Source organism: Protopterus annectens, chromosome 7.part0, assembly GCF_019279795.1.
Source record: "Protopterus annectens isolate FY-2018-M chromosome 7.part0, PAN1.0, whole genome shotgun sequence".
NCBI classification, from domain to species: Eukaryota; Metazoa; Chordata; order Ceratodontiformes; family Protopteridae; genus Protopterus; species Protopterus annectens.
The window spans coordinates 1,567,219,005-1,567,241,632 of NC_056739.1; the positions used below are offsets into that span (position 1 = coordinate 1,567,219,005).

At 40.4% G+C, this 22,628-nt stretch overlaps 1 protein-coding gene across 3 annotated transcripts in view; it reads left to right on the forward strand.

The window, feature by feature from the left end:
• Positions 1-22,628, forward strand: part of FBXW12 (F-box and WD repeat domain containing 12) — a 1,108,462-nt gene that overhangs the window by 319,145 nt on the left and 766,689 nt on the right. For all 3 annotated transcript variants that reach the window (XM_044078114.1, XM_044078116.1, XM_044078115.1), the window contains one exon: positions 13,294-13,457. In XM_044078114.1, the coding sequence (XP_043934049.1) occupies positions 13,294-13,457 (164 nt within the window). The remainder of the gene's footprint in view (positions 1-13,293; positions 13,458-22,628) is intronic.

A 22,628-nucleotide genomic window follows, 5' to 3' on the forward strand; every position in this document is an offset into this window, starting at 1 on the left:
CATATAGAGTCCAGGGTGGCTAGCTGCAAAGTGACCTTATCTTATACCTCGCTGGACATAGCCCCAGCTAGAGTTTATGATAAGTCCTTAATCAGCTCTCTCTGGAGTCTAGTAAAGTGTGCCATAAAGTTCAAGGACCTAAGTGTGAAGGTTGATGAAGCATAGACCCACTTTCTGAACCTGTCCGTCATCCTAGATTCCCTATTAAGAGGACGAACAGGACTTACATTGGCTAGTTCCTTTTTGGTAGCAGCCGCCACCATCATGGCATCTACTGGAAAACCTTTCACCCAGTATTGGTGGTCTTCTGGTGGTGATAATATTTTGAATGGGCTGTATGGCATCAGGAGTCTTCCAAGCCTGCTGCTTGATTAGCTTGATGAGGGCTTCAGTGGGTAGAGACACCCAGGAGGTAGATGGTCAGGCATCATATGCTTGGAAGTACATGGTTTCCTCTAAGGATGGGTCTTGAGACTTCCAGTTACCCTCTGTTGCAGAATTTCTAGAATGTCTCCAAAGAAAACATCCTCAGGGGGTGACCATGGGGAACCCTCCCCTTCATCAAAATCCGTGTCCTCCATGATGGATTCTTCAGGGGAATCCAGATGCTTCTTCTTGCATGTCCCCTTTCAGGGTGGATCCTCAGTGGAAATCTCTGGGTGGACTCCAAAGAGCAGGGGCCCTGTATTTGGGCAACTTGAAGCTTCGTTGCTCGCTGTCCTGTTGTAGAGATTGATGTCAACTCTGGACAGAGGATATATAGATATGGCACTCCGATGCGGATGGGGCCAACTGAGAGCCCATGGAGTCTAAGGCCCTCTCCATAACCTGAAAGGTGGTACACCTTGAAGAGGAGTGGGAGCCTAGAACCAAGAAAGACCAGCTCGGAACCGAGATCACACCCCACTCTGAGGGACTGCCCTCCAAGGCTGGAGCCAGGGAAGGACTCAAAGCTGTCAAAGTTTCTGTAACCAAGATCGGCACCATACCCAAACTAGGTGCCAACCTGGAAACCATGGAACCGACGGAGGGGTCTCGACCCCGAGACTCACTCGGCTCCATGGCAGGAACCGATGATATCAGAGCAGCATCCAGTGCTGAAGTGAATTCACCTAAGGTACAGAAACAGCCGGCACCAGGGGTATCAAAGTGCTTGGCTCCAAAACTGCAATTGAAGTCTGAGGGGGATAGGTAGGAGTCCTGGAGAAAAGGTCCCCAATCCAGATGGGAGATGGACCTGAGAAGGGGCAGGAATACCTCTGTCCAGCAACAGTTGATCCACCAACCTTACTACACCCAACTCTGAAAGACTCCTGGAGGACTGTACTAAAGAGGCCAAAAGAGACTGTGGTCTTTCAATGAATAGGTAGTTCGCCCATGAAGGTGTCTATAATTGGGGAATATTTTGTCCTGGGCATTTCCAAAATAGGCTTCGGTACCGAGTGGGCGGGCTGTGACTGTGGCAGTGCCGATGTAAGTAAGCAAAGTCAGCATTGAGCAAAAACCTATACAGGCTGGCACCTACAAAGGTGTTGACTACACTGTTAAAGTTGACGGTGCCAAGGAGTCACTAGATTGAAGTGTTGGAACCTTAGCCATCAGTTCCAAAGTGTGAGGAACCAAGGGTATGTTTTAGGAGCCTCTGGAACCGAGGGTGATGTCAGTACCAAAAGACTTTTCTTTTTTGGTAAATCTTGTTAGGTGTCAGCCTTGGACAAGTCTTTTCCAAAAGGGGATTTATGTAGACCTTTAAGCAAGAGCTTATTCCTGCACTCTGCTAATGTACTGTGACTGAACCCATTACATAAGTCACAATCCAGATCGAAATGAGGTGCACCTAAGCAGTTGACACATGAAAGATGCCCATCTGAATTGGGCATCTTTCTGTTACAATCTTGGCAGCATTTAAATCCTGACTTGCCTTTAGACGGTTTATCAGTCATAGCCTGTTTATCAGACATAATAATAATAGTAAAGGGCGAAAAACAAAACATGCCCGATAAAATACACTCACTCGCGCACACCCACCCACACACACACACACACAAAGGAGTGAAAGGGAAAAGTAAGGAGGAGGAAAGATCTACCAACAATGGTCATTAAGATTACCTGAGGTAATGGGGCAAGTACCAACGATGGTACTAAAGGAAAAACCCAAAAAGGTTAGAAGAAAAAAAAAAGGGGGGGGCAGAAGAAAAGAGTACACAACTATAAATATATATCTATATCTAGGTAGCAAGAGAAGTAGGAGAATAAGGGAGAAAAATGTTGAAAACATCTCAAGAAAATTAGAAATTATAGAACACTTAGCTGAGAGAAAGCCTAACTCATCATGCTGACAGAGCAGCAAACAAAATCTGAGGTAACATACACAGGGGCATTGTGGATAGATACTTAGCTCAAGAGTTTTTGGGTGGCACAAGCTGTATAATGGCCATGCCAGTTCCGATGATTGGAACCAAATCTCAACTGTAAAGAATAAACGAAGATTGACAACATCAGATTTTAAATTACACTTGTGACATGAATAAGACTTGTTGGTAAGACATGTACTTGTCTGAGTGGAGCCCCATGCTTTGCAACAGGCTTCCCATCCATGTGAAGTAGAATCCATCCCTAACCCTATTTTTGCATAATCTTGATCAGTGGACGAGAAATCAAAAATTCACTCCAGGTCTGGTCCCTATGTCTCTGATAGACAGAGACAGACAGTAATGCCCAAAGTAACATAACCCCCCCCCAGCCTCTGTGGAAACTTCCTAACTAGCATACACCCCCTCCAAATTCATGCCTGTGATATATAGAGACACAGTTGGGTTGCATTGCATGGCTAGGCTTATAAAGGCCGTGGTGGTTGTTAGCCTAGTTTATATCTATGAACCTATTCCCAGTTCACAGAGGGATAATTAAAGTCCCCCATGACAATGGTATTTGGTTGAATGGTGAATGTCTCCATTAGGTCTAAGTATAAGCTCTCGGTTTTGTGGGACATAGAGGGTGACTTATACCTTGTTACGATATGGTATGGGACTTTGTGTATGTTAATCTGGACTTGGAGGAACTTCAGTGCATCATCTTGTTTAACCAGCCTAGAGGTATGCTTGTTATTGATGTAGATCGACACCTCCACCTTTAGTCCTCGTCTGTGCAGTTGGTGATGTAAAGGTGTGGGAGGCACTGAAGCCTTGCACTGCTGGAGTAGTCTCTGCAGCTTTAAGCCACGTCTCAGTAACCTTACCGATCTCAGCATTCTCCAATTTGAAGAGAGCTTGGTAGAAGCGGAGCTTCTCATTTAAACTCCTGGCATTGGGCAGTAACACCTTTAGATTTCCTTGGATAGATTTTGCTGTGTTGGAAAGTTTGTCAATTTGGCATTGCCTAAAAAGCCTCTATGGGAGAGGACAGTGTTTAGCCAATATTCCAAAGCCTAGAGGAGACATCTGCAGACCATCCGTGGCAAAGCAACATGGTTTGTTAACCATGTCCTCCCATACCTGTGAATATTGTGTCTCCATGGAATGACACCAAAACATATGCCAGTTATTAAAATCAGTTATCTTCTGTTTGTATTATGACATCATCCTTGGTTAAGGTAGAATGCAGCTCAGTGCTGGGCATATACTAGCCTGTGATATATAGTCCAAGAGCTTCATAATGTGTCTCTTCTTATAGTCTAGGGAGGTATGTCTCAAGTTATTTATACCTACATGGACTATGATTGAATCAAACTGGTACCTATAGTGCAGTGACTTGAGTGCATGCATAACTTGGCGGATCCTAGCCTCTGATAGGTAACTGACTTTTATTTTATGTTCAGCCTGGTGAGTGGGGCATCAGTATGTCACACAATGGAGTTCCTTATGATTAGAGTCCTGTGCAGTGTATTGGCTTGTCTCATGAGCTTGGTAGTTGAGGCTCCACTGGGTGTGACTGTATGTGCAGTGATAAGTGATATTTCTGTTGTGTGCTTATGGGTTTATTGAGGTTAATTTTTGCAGGTGGAATGTCTGTGAGGTCTTAAACATTTGGGAAGATTACATTTAAGTGCCTCACCATAAGTAGGTCTATGTGTGGTGGGTGTACTATGTGTGTTGGGTGTAGTGTGTATGTTTCTAACAACCAGATTGTTATTATGAGTGTTTGTACAAGAGAGTTTTGCCTCCAGAGATTATGTATATGCATCTTGTACTTACTATATTTGTTTCTTTGAGGATTAAATGGTTATTAGTAAACGTTAGACAATTATTAAATTGTCTCAATATACCATATATACCAAAAATGGCTCTGGAGAAATTGGGAAAGTGCATATCCATGATATCAGGTCCTTTACTGGGTGAGCTGCAAGGATGTGGTGTATGATGGCTTAATGGTGGCTGGAGACTAAACTAGCCTGTATTATACTAAATTCAATTGCAGTGGTCCTCAGCATGCAAACTAGCTGCTGTATGCTAATAATAGTGAAAAGTAGTTGTTTTACACTCACTGAGTTACTGGTACAGTTTCAGAGGTGGTTTTATGGGAAAATTTGGTTTCTAGGTGTCTGTGTTCTGTACATGGCACTACTAACCACCGCTGCACGATGGTCATGTGACCAGCTCATGTACTGCATGCTGTACACTGCCTTCTTTCTAATACATGCATTCATTTCATTGGACTGCACTACCTTCCACCCCCGTCCCCTCCTCTTGATGAGTAAACCAACTTCATCTGCTTACTTTCATTCTCAGAATCTCTTATTGACTCCTGAATTGCACATTTAACTAGTCAGTTCATGCTCAATACACACAGGTATGAGGATAACACAGAAACCACCTGGTATACACTTGAACCCTTGATGGGAAATGAGGGGTAGCAGGCCAAAATATTGTAGCTCGTTGTTGTCCTGTTTACTTAAGTGTGTCTTAGTTAGACCTTTTCTTTTCTAACTCTCCTTGCTTCCTACCTGTGACCTCCCCCTGCTTTTTACTTACCTGTCCAGTAGGTACAGACCATTTAATTTCATGCATTTATATGTTAACTGGATAGGAGGGCTTCTCTATAGAGAGCCGTTTACTAGCCATGCCTTGCACCATGAAGGCAGGGATGAATATTGTTTAAAACATTTAGTCAAAAACACATTTTGGGAAGATGGGAGGAAGGAAAACTAAAATTACACTGACAACACCAAAAACTTGAAAAATTTTGTACTTCAACAAAGAGAAAACACCTAGTCAGTTATATCCAGTGGATTTTTTAAGGGCTATACAATACTCTTAGTGTACCCTGTTTATACACCTAAGTGGCACTGTAACATGTAGTGAGGGTTGTTGTACATACTATATTTAAAAAAACATCCAAGGAACAGTGTGTGACATGAACTCTGAGAACAAGCAGTGCACTAGCAAAGTGCATAGGTAAAAGCAATGTATTGTGTGAATTTTGATTTGTGGGCAGCAAAAAGCAAAAAATCTATGGGTTAAGGACCATGACTTAGACTTTATAGTAAGCAAATGCGAAAATTCCCTGATGTCTGTGTTGCACTTCCTGACCTTAATGGATTTAAAAATATTTTGAAATTAAACCAGTTTTGAAAAAAAAAATAAGCACGTGCAAACCTTTTATTAACTACAGATTTATTTTGAACATCTCTTTATGTTTTTTCAAGAAAAACCATTAAATAATTTCCAGAATATTTTTTTTACTGAAATGGCCTGTAATGTGATTAATGCAAATGTATGTTTTTTAAATGTGGTATGCACAACATATGCCAGTAGACCATGGTCCAGATTCCAAAAGAGGTGCCCTCGTTGTAAGTCTGCCCTGGTCTCCGTGTAAGTGACTTAACTCTAGTGTAATACACTGAGAGTAAGTCTTATAACTGGTATGACATGAGGCCCAATTTCAAGAATTTAAAGTGTGTGCTAAGAGTACTGTGCATTATTTGAAAAACATCAGTTAGCAAATCCATTCAGGTGTGCTTTTTGGCCTTAACAAAGTATTCAAACATTTTGGTACTGTCTTTTGTAGTAACTTTGGAGAAGATTTTTATGCACATCAGAATGTTTTGTCAGGGAAATTAAGTCACAAAGGAAAACCCACACGAGCAGACAGAACACATAACACAAAGTCAAGATTAAACTATATACCTTGAAAGTGGAATGCAGAAGCCATAATTACTGAAGAATCATATCACCTAAAAGTTAGTTGCAACACTATAGTCAGTTGTGACTCTGTGTATTGTTTTTGTTCTTAACTTTTTGAAACTGGACATGACAGTGCTTTAGACTCTCAACAATAAATGTATAATTAAGAACACTGGACAATACTATAATGCCGGTGTCAATAAGAAAATGTATATTAATAGCATGATTGTTGCTCACTAGTTGGCTTACCCATCCCTTAATTACTTTATAGTCCTGCATAAAATCATGCAGTAGTTAAGAGTAATTTAATGTAATATTAACAGTGTTGCCTATGCATTTATTTCTAATTTTGTAGTGGTTTATTCTTTCTGCAAACTGTATTATAGTATTTGCCACAATATATTTAATTAAAAATTATGGTACTTTACACTTTCTTCAAAATGTTTAACAACATTTATCATGTTATTTCGAAGAGCAGGCTGGTGCCCCACTCCCTTAAGAACTAAGTAGGAGTTAAGAGAGTCATTGTTCCCCTTACAAATCTTACTACAGAAGATAACAGTTTGCAGGTGTAAGCCCAACAGCTGTTGTTTGATTCTGTCATGATACTTAGTTGCATAAAGATGGTACTTATATCAGGAATATTAAAATGTATTCACTAATACTGAATTCAGAGTGCTCCCTATGCATGATCCAGCTTTCTTAGTAATTGCCAATAAATGTATTATTTTTTTTTACTGTAGTACTTGCTTTCTTAGTAGCACCATCATGCCAATAAAGGCCTACGTCACTCCAACTGGATCCCAGACTTCATCGAAGACAATGCCCTGTGAGCTGTACCTGTAGATCCACAATTTTTCAACCCCTTGATGCAGTTTAACCTGTCCTTATCAAGTCAACAGATAAGAATGACTTCTGAAAATGCTAATGTATCTGCTTCTTGATCCAAGATCCTTTCCTTCTTCTTTCCAAACCATGTCTTAAGGCCCAACAAGTAAAGTATCATTAAGTATGCTAACCTGTATGGTGGTTAGTGTGATCCTTTGGATTTGCTCCCTGTCCTTCCCTGTGGTGACACTAGACAGTCCCTTCTCCCACAATAAAGCAATCCAAAGAATGGAGTCTCTTTGTGGATATTGTTTCCTCCTGCTGTGCTGTATATTTTTTATTTATTTATTTAACATTTGTTTACCACCATTGTGTGGATATTCATTTTTGGTAGTTGTCACCATCAGTCTTGGTTTCCACTTTTGGTGCTACGATGGAGGAACTGATCTGATCCAGGATGGAGTAAGAACAGTACATTGATATCGTTGCCATATACACCTCTTTTCCATTATTCTCAGTCTTATAGAGCTCACTGGTGTTCAAAGCTCATCATTCTTGGCAACTTTTAAAGAAGTGGAAACATCTTTTGTGTTCCATGCCATATGAGATGGAAGTCCATTGAATCATGTTTACCTTTGCATGTAGTGAACCATATTCTGTGTGAGCCCTAGAGATGTGCTTGCAGGTGGAACAAAACAGGTCCTCCAGCATGTCTCCCAGAAATTTGCTGGATTCAGAACCACTGCAACTCATCATTCTTCCAAATCATGTTAACTTTGGCTTATTAATCATTGTTTTGCTTATTTACTGTCCTGCCTGTACATTTCTGGTTGATTTTCTTTTGTTGGTGTACTGCTAGTTTGATGCTCCGAGGTTCCTATTTCATTAATAAATTTGCTTCTTGTCTGCAAAGATTCACACTTCCAACCACAGAGTTTAGGGGTGAACAGGACTTAAGATGTTTCTATAATGTCTTCTCTTGCTTCTAAATTTCTGTCACTTGTCAAAGCCCCAGGTTTTGATAATACAACTAGCTGGAGAAGGTGAGTTGTATAATGGGAAACACTAACAGTACTTAAGACTAAAAACACATAGGTACACCAGTAGACTTGATATACTCTAAAAATAGAACACTGGAAAAAATGTATTGAACAAAAAATATATTTTTGTTTTATTTGTATTTTTTTAACCATTTTAGCTGTATTGGGCTGCACCAAGTCAGAGGGAATCCAGGGACAAAAATTGCTTAGTAATTATCTCATGGCAGACGAATAATAAATTATTACTGCTTTATGTAACTGAACTAATAACAACTACACAGTCAAAAATACAAGCATATTAATCAGTAATCATGACATCCATTCAGTTGGCACCATCAAATTTTACAAGTGTAAACATAAAGGTATTGTAGTGTATTGACCATCGTGATTAAGCTCTGATATTGGGAAAAAGATAAACATGTTGACACCTTCCCTAGGACGAGACCCAGTCTTAATAGTGCATGGGTTGGTGCTTAACAGTTGTTGAGAACCACTTTTACTATCACGCCTCACACTATAGACTAACAATGGACAGCACTGGCCAGCAAAGAACAGCGGCAGAAGGTAGAACAGCTTAACTTCTGCCTGTTATCCTTATGTCTCAAATATCTCTTGAGTTTGTCTCATATTTTTGCTTTGGGCTTCTTAATTTTTTTTATTTTTCTGGTAAATCACTGAGGATTACAGCAAGTAAGTAAGGCCAGACTAGAGTTTTGTAGTTCATATTTAATTGCTAAGCTTGCAATCCAGGAGCCTAGCCCAAGTACCCAATTGCCTCAGACAGTTTCTGGTTAAGTGACATGCTCAAGGTCACACAGTAGGCAAATAAGGACTGAAGGAATCAAACCTTGTGCCACAGGAACTATAGCTCATAGCCTTAACCTTCTGTGTCAACTGCCAGATTACTTAGATTAGAAAAGGCATATTGATGCAAAACCTGTTGCTTTATTAACATTTTAAATTAATAAGAACAATATTTGAAAACTGTCCTAATTTTAATCCTTTGCCACCGTTTATTTTTGAATTTGTCCAAGATCAAGTTTAAAGGTCTGAAATGGAATCTCAGCAATGTGTTCTACTTCAGCCATTCTATATGTTGCTTTAGGAGACAATGCAAACTACATCACATTAATGTACAAGTGTGGGATATTTTAAATAAAAAAATAATTTAAAAAAAATGCTTACATTGACAATGATACTTTCACTGTGTGGGGTTTTCTTTCTGCCTGGCATAATGACTGGCAAAATGATGATACTGTTGGAGGAGTTGTGGGGTGCTGTACTAGCTTTTCTTTCATGGTAATTTCCTCCGACATTTCTTTTGTTGGAATTCTCACTTTTTATTAAGGGTAACTTATACAAAATGTAAAATTTGTCTGTACTCTAGAGTACATATTTTCTAAGCAGAAAAAGCTACAAAATGAAAGAGATTCTTTCTAATCACTAGACTCTACAAGTGTTTTTGTGCAGCTTTGTAGAGTCATCACAGGAAAGGATAATTGATCAGATAATAACAGCATAGGTCTGTGGAAGTTTTTTTTTTTTTTTTAAAGAGTTTGTGTAATTCTGGAATTTCACAAGCTTGAGAATGATTCTGGTTCCCTGCAAAGAGCAGAGCTATTCAATTCTGGTCGGTTTTGTAACACGAAGTACGTTGCACACTTCTTTGTCACTCTTTATTGAGTTCAGCTTTGGTAGCATCTGCTCAGAGTTCAGAAGAAATGATTGCAGAAGTCATAAAGATAGTCGAATGGTTTTCAGACTTCCTCTTAAGATCTAGTATTTCATGAATCTGTAGCAATGTTAAAAGCATCTGCAACTTAAAATGCATGAGGCAGCTCCTTTAGGATTCTGCTTGGCAGGAAGAAGTAGTTACCAAAAACATCTTTAGAAGGCACTGGGGATGCACAAGCCAGTGCATTTCTTTGTGGCATTCCGAAGCCCGGATAAATGGGGAGGGTTGCGTCAGGAAGGGCATCCGGCGTAAAATTTTTCCAAATCATACATGCAGACAACAGTACAGAAATACATACCGGATCAGTCGAGGCCCGGGTTAACAACGACAGCCACCAGTACTGTTGGCCAACAGGGTGCTGGCAGACATTGGGCTACTGTTGGCCGAAGAAGGAGAAGAGCGGGAAGGCATGCCCAAAGGCAGGTAAAGGCTACGACTGTGATAGTGAGGGTCGGAACTTTGAATGTTGGCAGTATGACTAGTATAGAGAGAGAGCTAGCTGATATGATGGACCAAAGGAAGGTTGGTATATTGCATGTGCAAGAGACCAGATGGAAGGGGAGCAAGGCTAGGTGTATCGTAGGCGGTTTCAAATTGTTTTATCATGGTGTGGATGGAAGGAGAAATGGCGTAGGCATTATCCTGAAAGAACAGTACGCTAAGAGTGTTTTGGAGGTGAAACGAGTGTCGGATAGAGTGATGTTTATGAAGCTGGAAATTGATGGTGTAATGATGAATGTTGTTAGTGCATATGCTCCACAAGTTGGGTGTACGAGGGATGAGAAAGAAAAATTTTGGAGTGAGTTGGATGAAGTGGTGATGACTGCACCCAAGGGTGAGAGACTGGTGATTGGAGCAGATTTCAATGGGCATGTTGGTGAAGGGAACAGAGGGGATGACGAAGTGATGGGTAGGTATGGTGTTAAGCAAAGGAATGCAGAAGGTCAGATGGTAGTGGATTTTGCAAAAAGGATGGACATGGCTGTGATGAATACGTATTTTAACAAGAGGGAAGAGCATAGGGTGACATACAAGAGTGGAGGAAGATGCACACAGGTGGATTATATCTTATGTAGAAGGGCCAGTCTGAAGGAGATTGGAGACTGTAAAGTGGTGGTAGGGGAAAGTGTAGTTGGGCAGCATAGGATGATGGTTTGTAGGATGACATTGGTGATCAAGAAGTGGAGGATGAGTGTGAGGGCAGTACCAAGGATCAAATGGTGGAAATTGAAAAAGGGTAATAGTGAGGTGATGTTCAGGGAAGAGTTAAGACAGGCACTGGGTGGCAGTGAAGAGTTACCAAATAGCTGGGTAACTACAGCAGAGCTAGTAAGATAGATGGCTAGAAAGGTGCTTGGTGTGACATCTGGAAAGAGGAAGGAGGACAAGGAGACCTGGTGGTGGAATGAAGAAGTACAGGAGTATACAGAGAAAGAGGGTGGTGAAGAAGAAGTGGGATTGTCAAAGAGATGAAGAAAGTAGACAAGAGTATAAGGAGATGAGGTGCATGGCAAAGAGAGAGGTGGTGAAGGCTGCGGATAAGGCGTATGAAAAGTTGTATAAAGGGTTGGACACTAAGGAGGGAGAAAAGGACCTGTACCGATTGGCTAGACAGAGGGACCGAGCTAGTAAAGATATGCAGCAGGTAAGGGTGATAAGGGATAATGAGAGAAACGTACCGACAAGCGAGGAGAGTGTGTTGAGCAGATGGAAAGAGTACTTTGAGGGGTTGATGAATGAAGAGAATGAGAGGGAGAGAAGGTTGGATAATGTGTGGATAGTGAATCATGATGTGCAGTGGATTAGCAAGTAGGAAGTAAGGATACCTATGAAGAGGATAAAGAACGGAAAGGCTGTTGGTCGAGATGACATACCTGTGGAAGCATGGAGGTGTTTAGGTGAAATGGCAGTGGCATTTTTAACTAGATTGTTTAATGAAATCTTGGAAAGTGAGAGGATGCCTGAGGAATGGAGAAAAAGTGTATTGGTACCGATTTTTAAGAATAAGGGTGATGTGCAGAGCTGTAGTAACTACAGAGGGATTAAACTGATCAGTTCCAGCATGAAGTTATGGGAAAGAGTAGTGGAAGCTAGGTTAAGAAGGGAGGTCATGATCAGTGATCAGCAGTATGGTTTCATGCCAGGAAAGAGCACTACAGATGCGATGTTTGCTCTGAGAGTGTTGATGGAGAAGTACAGAGTAGGTCAGAAGGAGTTGCATTGTGTCTTTGTGGATTTAGAGAAAGTATATGACAGGGTGCCTAGAGAAGAGTTGTGGTATTGTATGAGGAAGTCGGCAGTGTCAGAGAAGTATGTAAGAGCAGCCTTAAGAAGAAGAAGGCACTTGTAGTAATTGAAGTGTGGAATGCAGTCCTTCCATCATTTCACATTTTTTGCAGCTCCCAGCCTCAATATGCCACCCATTATTGTTCAGGTGACAAAATATTGTAGTTCACATATACACTACCCTTTGTTTTCTACTGCATGGCATGTGACTTCTTTTGCAGATGTAAATACATTTTTTTACATTCGTGTAAATTATTTATTTAACTCAATTGTCTGTGTGATGCTGTTTTTCATTTCTGCATATTTTATGGTACAGTTAACCCTGTAGTAGAAACAGCTAAAATTATCTTTTCCGTGTAATATTGCTACTTCTTGACAGAGTGAGAGAGGGGCAGAAGTGATTTTGAAAAGGAAAAAAGGGGTAGAAATTTCCCTACAAAGTTGTGCTCACTGATAGGATCATAGCAGTATACTGTGTTAATGGTTAGAAGTTTTGAGCACAAGCGGTTGACAAGGAGATTGCCATAGTTTCATCTTGAGCACCGTTTCAGCTACAGTATTGTCTTTGTAGGGCTGGATTCTAGGGAAGGTGATTCAATAGTAAGGCATAGTTCCACAAATACCATCACACCATGTTTTTTTTTTTACTGGCCTTACAGTGAAAGGAATGCTAAGACTGTGTGTGTGTGTGTGTGTGTGTGTGTGTGTGTGTGTGTGTGTGTGTGTGTGTGTGTGTGTATATATATATATATATATATATATATATATATATATATATATTAAGGAGAAAGGCTGAAGCCACCGGGCATTTATATATTGAAAGAAATAAAGGACCGGGGAATAAGATATGGATTCACTACATTCTCAACATAATTGTGTGGAATCAAGCTATGATGGAAAGGGGAAAAAAAGACCATGGCAACAAGTAAAAAGGAGAAGATACAGTTTTGACTTAAGGACTATGCAGCTTTCAGTGACCCGTTGGAGAAAGTGGGGCATATATAGCAAGAGAAAATTTGGGGTAGCTTACAGTTGGTGTGGGAAGCAGAAGGTACTGCCATGTGAAGGGCTTCTTTCAGTAAAAAAGTGGACTAGATGTGTAGCTGGTATGCCTATGCTAGCTTGTTTTCTGTCTTGAAGTTTGATTTCAAACCCTAGTTTCAAGTTTTGACAGTTTTGCTGAATCATAACATGTACATTAGTTGATTTTATAATGGTGGCCCAATTATTCCAATGTTATCTGTCCTCACTTATTTGAACTGTAAATATTTTTCATTTGTAGACCAATGTGTTTGGAGCGCTGGACCTTCTGTAATCTCTCTAAACTAAACCCTGAAATGCAGACATGGAAAAATTACTACCTCTGTCGACATAAACTTGAAACTCAGATGAAAGAGGGGAGGCCAAATGTTGACTACACCTGTAAAACATTAAGGGGACATAATGGTAAGTAGTATTGTCCCTTAATTCCTCATTTGGCTATGTGTTTGTGTGAAATACAGCATGTGGTGTGCACTTTATAGTTGATAATGATGTGACACTGCTACTATTTACTAATATAATTTTGACCTGCTGACCAGACAGTGAATAAATCCAATAGCTGAAACTTGATTTCACGTACACATAGATGAAGGAAGATTGATAAATATATTCAGAGATGCAATGAAAGACTTCTTTCCAAACCCAGGCATGTGCAAAAATAATTATTTGCACATAACTCCTTTGTGTAGTGCACATGAAGGATAGAGAAAGTATTTTGCATATCAGAGTTATCAGAGGTATTAAATACATTAACCATAATTTTTACATTCATTTATCTTTTTATTTACATTTTGTTGAGTGTGTTAGCCCTAATGGGCAAAGCCTGTTTTCACTGTGGTCCTAGCAAAGAAAAAAGAAACAGATTTTGATAACATAAGTAATATCAGAGATAGTAGAATGAACACAATAAGAATATACAAAGTCTATAAAACATACTGCTGAAAGTAATTGTGTATATTTGTAAAGCAAGATAATGTCTTTGGCTTGATTTTAAGGTATACAGTGGAAAACTAAGCAAAAACAGAGAGAGGTGTAAGTGTAAGTAGTGGAGATAGGAGAAAAGAGCAGGGTAGTATTAAGAGCTGATTGGACATGTGATGAATATGAAACAGATGAAGTAGAAGCTCGTCCGTCCTGAGTGTGGGAGGTAGCTCTGGCTGTCCTTTTGGGTGACACCTACAAGGACCTCTAGGTGTATCACCTATGGACCTTGACTTTGTAGAGCATGTGAGACACTGGGAAGAATGTGTGGGGAGAGGCATGCATACTCCTCATGGTTGGCATCATTAATGGAGCTCTGGTAAGCTGCCACAGGGAATAGGAGGTCCTAAGGGGAAAGGAGCCCTCCAGGTCTGGAAGACTGTCCTACTCCTCACACACAACTCTTGCCTGTCTAGGAAAATGAATGAGCTGATTAGGTGCTCCAGCCAGGAAATAAATGGGCTGAAGGACTCTCCCCTGTGTCTGAAAGTGCCTGGTTCTTGCCCTCAAGAAACAAACAAACAGCTCAGTTGAATAAAAGAAAGGAACACTACTGGACAAGACCCAGTATAAAAAAAAAAAGTAAAAATATGATGTATGTTTCATTGAAAAGGTACAGATCATTTGCATGCAGCCATTGGAGAGAAATGTTTTAAGGATAAGCAAGCCTTGTATAGAAGAATACAGGCAGGTGTGGTAAATCTAACAGCTCAAGTCAGAGAACCCAGTAAGAAGAATATGTTTCTTATGCCATAGGTCCTGGTGGAAGATATATTATGAAAGCCCTGGAAATAAGACGTACAGGAATTCATTTTACAGAAAATATTCTTAGAACTTCACATACATAGAAACCAACCAGGGAGAGAATGTTAACTTGATACTCAGTCGAATCACTGAATCTCAGAAGCAGGCAGTCCAAAAGGAAGTAAAACATGATGTTCTTCCATATCACTGTTGCAATATTCCTTACAGTAGGTATCCCCTGCCAAGAGTAGCCTGACGTCCGGCCTTTAGGTTGCAATAGGGATGTCCCCACACACAGGGTATGGCATAGTGTTAACTTACAGATGTACCATCCTCAGAACTTCTTTGCCACCAGTGTGAATGCCATCTTCAATCATCAGTCTGAATGCTCATTTGTCTGCTGGTTGCCAAGCCATTTTTCAGGTAAGTGCCCCATTTTTTATTCTTATCTTCCTTTATTTTGCGGTTGTTAATTTCATCTCATCTAGAAAGGGGAAATGTCAGTGTGGGAGACCGATTACCCATAAGGATCATTACTACCAGTGTTTGATTTGCTTAGATGCTTCTCAAAACTATATAACTTGTCCTTTTTGTCATCTGTTTATTCCGTAGACCTTGCATACTCATCATTCCTCTTTAGCCATTTACGTAAAGAACCAACATCTTAAACTGTTAGCTAAGGGTATTATGAAGGAATCTCCCTGACACATGGGTCAGCTGTCCATGAAGAAGGCCAAGAAAGCTTTGTCTTATTCTTCAGCTGTACCATCTCCACCAGACTTCTCTAGCAAGGCTGGTGAAAGCCTGGCTGACCGCCAGGTTTTTCAGTCAAATTCCTTTGCCACAACCATTTCTGAAGCAAGCATGGATCCAGCTTCTCGCAGTTCCCCGGAGGCTATGAAGACATCCGTTTCAGATGTTCAGGGTGAACTACAGATGATTATTTCCAAAAGGCCTGGGAAGATCCATAAATCCTTATTAGAGAGGAGATTCCCACTACACTTATAGAATATCACCAGGGGTCTGAGCCACCAAAGATCTTTAGGGCTGACATCCCCTTGAAAAGGAAGCAGAAAACTAAGCATCTTTCTCCTGCCCCCAGAGATCCTCAACATGAATGGCAGAACTTCACACAGGGTCTCTTTACTGTACTTATGGCTTTGAAGCCCCTCAGGGGCTCTCTGTTATTGGTATCCCTTAGTCTTCTTCTCCTCTTAAAAGGCCTATAGAGCAGGTTTTGTCTGATGCAAATGTGGATGAAAAATCCTTGACCTATTCTTCCCAGATTTCCTGCCCCTTGGACTATGGTTCTGAGAAGGAAGAATCTATTAGTCCTGATTCTCCATTTGAGGAGATTTCTTGTGGTGATGCAGTTTCCTGTATGATGGAATTTTTTAAGTGGGACTGTACCCAGGTTTCAGATGTCCAGAAAAGGTACTATGGACTCCTTCAAATGGAGTCTTCTAAGCCCTCTGCTGTCCCTCATGTTCTTGCTGCCTTGTTGGATGCATTTTCTGCAGCTTCTCAGACTCCTGACTCCCAGGCCCCCTGCTCCTAAGAAACCTGATAGGATTGCAAATTCATTTACAAGTGGCCCTCTGCTGACTCTTCTGTTATTTCTGTTGCTTCTGATGAACCGTCTAGTTTTTGCCTTCTACAAAGCTGCTCCCCTGTGACAAGGACAGCAGGACTATGGAGAGGTTGGGTAAGAAAGTATATACTGCTGCTACCCTGGCCTTTAGGGCTGTGAATTACCAGATATGCATGACCAGATATATTTTGGATCAAGCTTGTCAGGTTATTTCAGATCTTCCTGACTCTGAGAGAAAAACTTCAGCTCTTTCCTTACTAGGGTCATCTTCTCAAGTAGCTCCCATTCTATTAAATGCAGCTATTATGCAGCTGATGCCTCATCTAGAGTTGCTGCTTTTGCCTCTGTGTTGAGGAGGTCTTCATGGCTTCACCTTTAGCCTTTGTTTGATGATATTAAGGTATAAATCTCAACCTCTTTAAGAGGCCAATGTGGAACACAGACAAACAGTCAAAATGTAGAACACCCTATTTTTGCACTGCACGAAAACACACCATTTCCATGGGGGCTGGTTGAAGAGGGCTTACTGACAAAAGTATTAAGTTAGCGAATGCTGTACATTTGTAAAATTCAATAAGAAACACATGCCAATAAATAGTCAGTAGAAAATCTCTACATAACAATATTCAAGTGCAACTAAATAAAAAACATGCTATTCAGCACCTGCTTTTTCAACCCATCCACATCTTCTCACACACACTCACACTTACATTGCTCCTAACAAAGTAGGTCTTCAAGGTGCATTGATTTGTTTCATACATGCACATGCTGACAATGTTCCTGACAAGTCAAGTCTGCCACTAGACACACACACACACACACACACACACACACACACACACACACACGGCATACTTACAGGCAAATTTGGCGAATACTGATTCACTTCTAGCATATCATTGCATATCTCTCAACCACACAAACTGTTACAAATTTCAACAGAATCCGTGGCAAATCCAGAAATTATCAGGAACAGTTTTAAAATGTTAGTACTATTAACTTGAGACTTTGACAGAAAAAGACAATGTGAATTAAAATACATTTCCTTCTCTACCAAAGGCACCAGTTTTGATAAGGATTAAGAAGGACAGAGCTAAAATTTGATGCAAAATCAGGGAGGTTCCTGAAAAATCAGGGACAGTTTACAGGTATTTATCTTTGAGGTCTGCTGTCTCTTGTTCCTTAACTCATTTACACCTCTGAGCTCTGGGATATCACACCTGTAATAGCCTATACTCATCCTTACATTTGAGAGCAGTTTCAGAAAAATCGAGTTAAAAACAGAAGACACGCAAATGTCAATATTTTAATGCACACGAACCCAGAATATTTGTCTTTAAAGTATTGCGAAACATGTCATTTCTTGGAAACTGTATATCCTAAACTTATATTATCAGAACACTGTTTTAGCTAGATATGAGCTTTCACATAATAAGGAATTCCTCTGTGAATGTTTGTTTTTTGAGATATTTAGAGAAATATGAAAAAGAATGATTATTTTTTAAATACAACATAAAGAGAAATTATTCTTAACTGTTTAATTAGCAATATAAATACTTCTCGATATGCAGAAACGTAAAGTACAAATATAATGACAGTTTTCTTCAACATCTGCTGTTTCACCTGATACAGTAATGGCAAGACACTTGGTTATGGGAATATTAATACAAATAGAAATATTGCACATTTCATAATTGTTAGAAAACAAATAGTAATATCTCCAACATAGTGAACTGTAAGTGAGCATTGGTAATACATTATTCTGTCTCCAACAGCTGGGTTTCATACGGTACCATGCAATTTAATAAAATATAACTCTCAGTTAAAAAAAATGAATGTACAAATGAAAATATGAACAATGAGTGGCTAATAGTAAATATTTTCACATAGGCATTCCAGAATAACAGTCTTAATCTACAGTTATTACTTATGCCTTGCTGTTTCTAATACTGCTTGCTATTAATTGGTAAGTCATTTTGTTAAGGAAGCCTGTCTCCAAACATGTCTGGTTGCCATTATGTGCCATGGGTGCTAACTGGATGTTAAAAAAAGACTTGCCTTTTCCCAGTTTTACACTGTCATCCTGCAAAATTAAATACATAAAAAAATGAAATAAAATAAACAGATAAATAAATTAAAATCATTCTCTCCCTGACTGCCACCTGAAAGAAGAGTAGCACAATGGTAGCAGGCAGAGCAGCAGAAACACCAACACCTAAACTAGATGTAATGAACTTTAGAGCCCATCAGTAACTAAGTAAAAAGATTACTGGCATTTAATCTAGTTGCAATACACGTGATCGTGTTAGAACCAGAACTGGCAAATTAGCAATGAAATATTCATAAGCACAGACCAAGAGGCTGGCTATGTCAGCTGCAGATGCATTTAATGGAATCTGACAGTCTACCAGTACATATTCAGTCTGCAGACAGCAGCAAATTAAGTTCCAAACTATCTGTGCTATCTGTGTCACACCCCACCACATACAGTTGGTATACCTCCTGCAGCGACATTGCAACACTTTTTACCTGTTGCCTGCCTACATCTTGCATTTAAAATTGGTTCACTCTCTGTTCCTTAATGAGACAGCACCTGTCTCCTCAGGCAGCAAGGCCAGATTATAAATACAAGAAGTGTGAACAGGGCTAACTAGTTTTTTTCAATCAAAAAAAAAAAGAAGTGTTAACTACTGTTCCTTTATGAGAGTAACATTTAGCATTGAGCAATCTGTATGGGGGAGGTTAAAGTTAAAAATAGTTTTAATGCTTAAAGTTTTTTTAACTGCATTTTAATTTGTTACCCCCTGGCTGAGCACATGTATGCTGTACTGTACATAGAATATGTCTGCCTGCGTCCTTGCATCTTATCCGTGGTCAGAGCAAATTACCATTCAAATGAATCCTCCATAGCTTGAAGGTATTGCAGTGCCATGAAAGTTGGTAGCAGCACATGATTGGCTCAGGCTGCATTTTTTGCCTCCTGATTGGCTCCCTTTGCCTCCGGAGTAATTACTTAATTGGCTGATATGCCAAAATGCCAATTGGCTATAATTGCAGTATATGAGCCAGTCAAAACTTGCAAAGTTGCAGCCACCACTATTCACTGCAGAACAGCGGAAAAGTGGACAAAATCTATCACAAATGCTGAGGTTTCCACACCGTCTAGAGCATTTGGCTGCTCAGTATTAAGGCTAAGTTGATGGATACTCCTCTAGATAATAAATATCTCTTTGGTACTGTTGCTTTTGAGCTTTTTAAGTGCCTTCAGGAAAAGGGTAAGGCTTTGCAGGATTTCAAACATATTTGTGTTTCGCCTGTTCCTAAGTTTCAGACAAATTACTTTACTAAACCTGCCTTTGTCTGCAGACAGTCTCGCCCTCCTCCCAAAGGTAAAGAGGGTGGTAGAGGGGCTCCTGCTAAGACTACTCAAACTACTACAGCTCAGAAGCCTCATTTTTCAGACAAGCCAGGTTCTGTCTGACTATCCTTGTCCCTTTCTCCTCAGTCTTGCCTCCCCTTTCTCTTCATCTTTCCCTGTCTCTTCCAGTTTGGTTACAGATCACCCAGGATTCTTGGGTTCTATCCATCATTTATCAGGAATATTACATGGTTTGAAAATCTCTTCCTTCCTTTTTGGGCATTCCTCACCCTCCTCAGGAACAGCTGCCCTTTTTTCCAGAGGTTCTTCAGAGCCCTTTGTCTCAAGGAATAATTCAAGAAGTTCCAGCTCCTCAAAAGGGAATGGATTTTACTCCAGAGTGTTTCTGTTTCCCAGGAAAGAAGGCACCTGGAGAACCATTCTGGGTGTCTCTCTCAGCTCACTAGCTTTTTGAGGTTCCTTTCTTTCAGATGTTACCTCTTCAAACCTTGTTTCCTCTTGTTCTTCCTCTGGCTTTCCTAGTTTCTGTGGATCTTAAGGATGCCCATCTCCATATCCCTATTCATCCCCTTTCCATGAAAGTTTTATGTTTCTCATTTTTTCCTTGCATTTTCGGCTCTCTGCTTTGCCCTTTGATCTTTCCACTGCCTTATGGGTCTTCACCAAATTCCTTGCTCCTGTGATTGCATTTTGCAGATTGAGAGAAATTCATATATTTCCTTATCTGGACAACCTGCTCATTCACGCTCCCTTTCCAGAGACTTTACTTCAGCTTATTCCCTTTGCTGTTTGCCTCCTGCAAAGCCTAGGGTTTACAGTGAACTTCCAAAAATCATTTCTAACTCCTTCTCAGGATCATGTTTTTCTCGGGTGCAGGCTCCAGACTATTCTAAATGTTGGCTGCCCTGCCTCCTCCCAAGACCTTAACTCTGATTGCTTTCTTTCAATCTCTTCTTCCTCTGGTCTCCATTACAGCCAGGGAGTTTCTAAGGTCTCTGCAGTACACAAATTCACAAGTGGATGCTTCACAGAGATGTGTTTCTGGACAGTGTCCACCACTGTGGTAGTCCTCAAGTAGACCTTTTTGCCTCCCCACTGAACAGACAACTTCTTCTCGTTTGCACCAGAGTCTCATGTCCTCTGGCCTGAAAGGTGGATGGCCCTCTCTTTTTCCTGGGAGGGGATGTTTCTTTATGTATTCCCTTCCCTTCTTATACTGTGAGTCCTATTCAAGATAGAACAGGATGCTCCAAATCTTGATGATGATTCCCTTTTGGCCCAGACAGCAATGGTTCTCTCTTCCTCTAGATTTAGCCAAGGGCAATCATCACAGCTTACTTCACATGGTCAACCTACTCACACAAGACAAGGGATCCCTCATCCATCCCCACCTGTCCACTCTTCAATTGACATTGTGGGTGATAGGGGTTTGATCCCTTTTAGGCACCTCTGTTCTGAGGATGTACTTTGGGCTGTGCAAGAGCCAAGAGACCTACTACCAAAAAGTCTTGTTTATCCAAATGGAAGAGATTTTCTGTCTGTCGTCTTTCTCGTAACCTGGATCCACCTATGTGCAAGTTCCTTTAGTTTTCTTATTTGTTTGAATTGCTAATTGCTTGGTTGGCATACATTTCTGTTAAAGCCCACCTATCAGCTATTTCTGATTGTCTGCTTTTGACTATCCCTATGGCTTCTAGATTTGAGGTCAGACAATTTCTTAAAGGTGTCCTTCACATTAGGCCTCCCAGGAAGCCTATTCCTCCTTCCTGGGAACTTAATTTTGTTTTGGAAAAATTGACTCAGGCTCCTTTAGAAGCTGCACCTTCAGCTACCCTACAGCATTTTTCTTGGAAGACTGTTCTTCTTTTGGCCCTTACCTCAGCCAGATGGGTGTCTGAGCTGCAGCCCCTTATAGCTGTTTCTCCTTTTTTGTTTTTTCATATGTACAAGGGTGTCTCTTCGTAATAATCCTTCTTTTATGCCCAAGGTAGTTAATGAGTTGTCTCTTAATCAGTCTATTCATTTGCCCACTTTTTCCCCTTCTCCACAATCTACTAGTGAGAAGGTTCTTCACACCTTGGATTTGCATAGACAACTTAGATACTATTTGGATAAAACTAAAGCCATTTGTAAATCTGAGCAATTTTTTTTCTTTTCATCCCAGGTGATTAGGATTGGTTATTTCCAAGCAAACCATTTCTTCTTGGATATCTAAAGCCATTTCCTTTTGTTAATCCTTTCATGGGAAAAGCATCCTTACTCTGTTAGGGCTCATTGTACCAGGGCTTCAGCTTCTTCTGGTGCTTTTTTCAAAAGGTTTGGAAACTAATTCCATTCTTGAGGCAGCTACTTGGACTTCTGTGTATACTTTTATCAAGCACTATAAGTTGGATGTTGTTGCTAGGGCTAGAGCTGGATTTGCCAAGGCCATTCTGCATGGCTTTCTTGAGGGCTAAGGTCTTGCACAGCTCATCCCAACTTTCTTCTTGAGCTTCTGTACTCTCCGTATTGTACTGCGTGGAAGGACATAGTACAGCTGTGTAAAATCTTACCATAATAGTAGATGTCCTTCTGTTCACTATTGCAGTATTTGCTCCCTCCCTTCTCCACCTGTTTCTTTATCCTTCTGGATGCACATATTAATCCTTTCTCCTTGGACTGTTGTTCCTCCTAGGGCTCTTCAGTCCTGAGGATGGTATGTCACCTGTATGGCCTATGACTTGTGCAGGGAGCTTATGTGTGATGTACAATGTTTCTTTTACAACCTACAGGCTTTGGTGTACTGTACGGATGTCAAGACTTCTTTGGCAGGGGATCCATATTGTTAGGAATACTGCAACAGTGAAGAGACGGATATCTATTGCTATGGTAATATTTTACA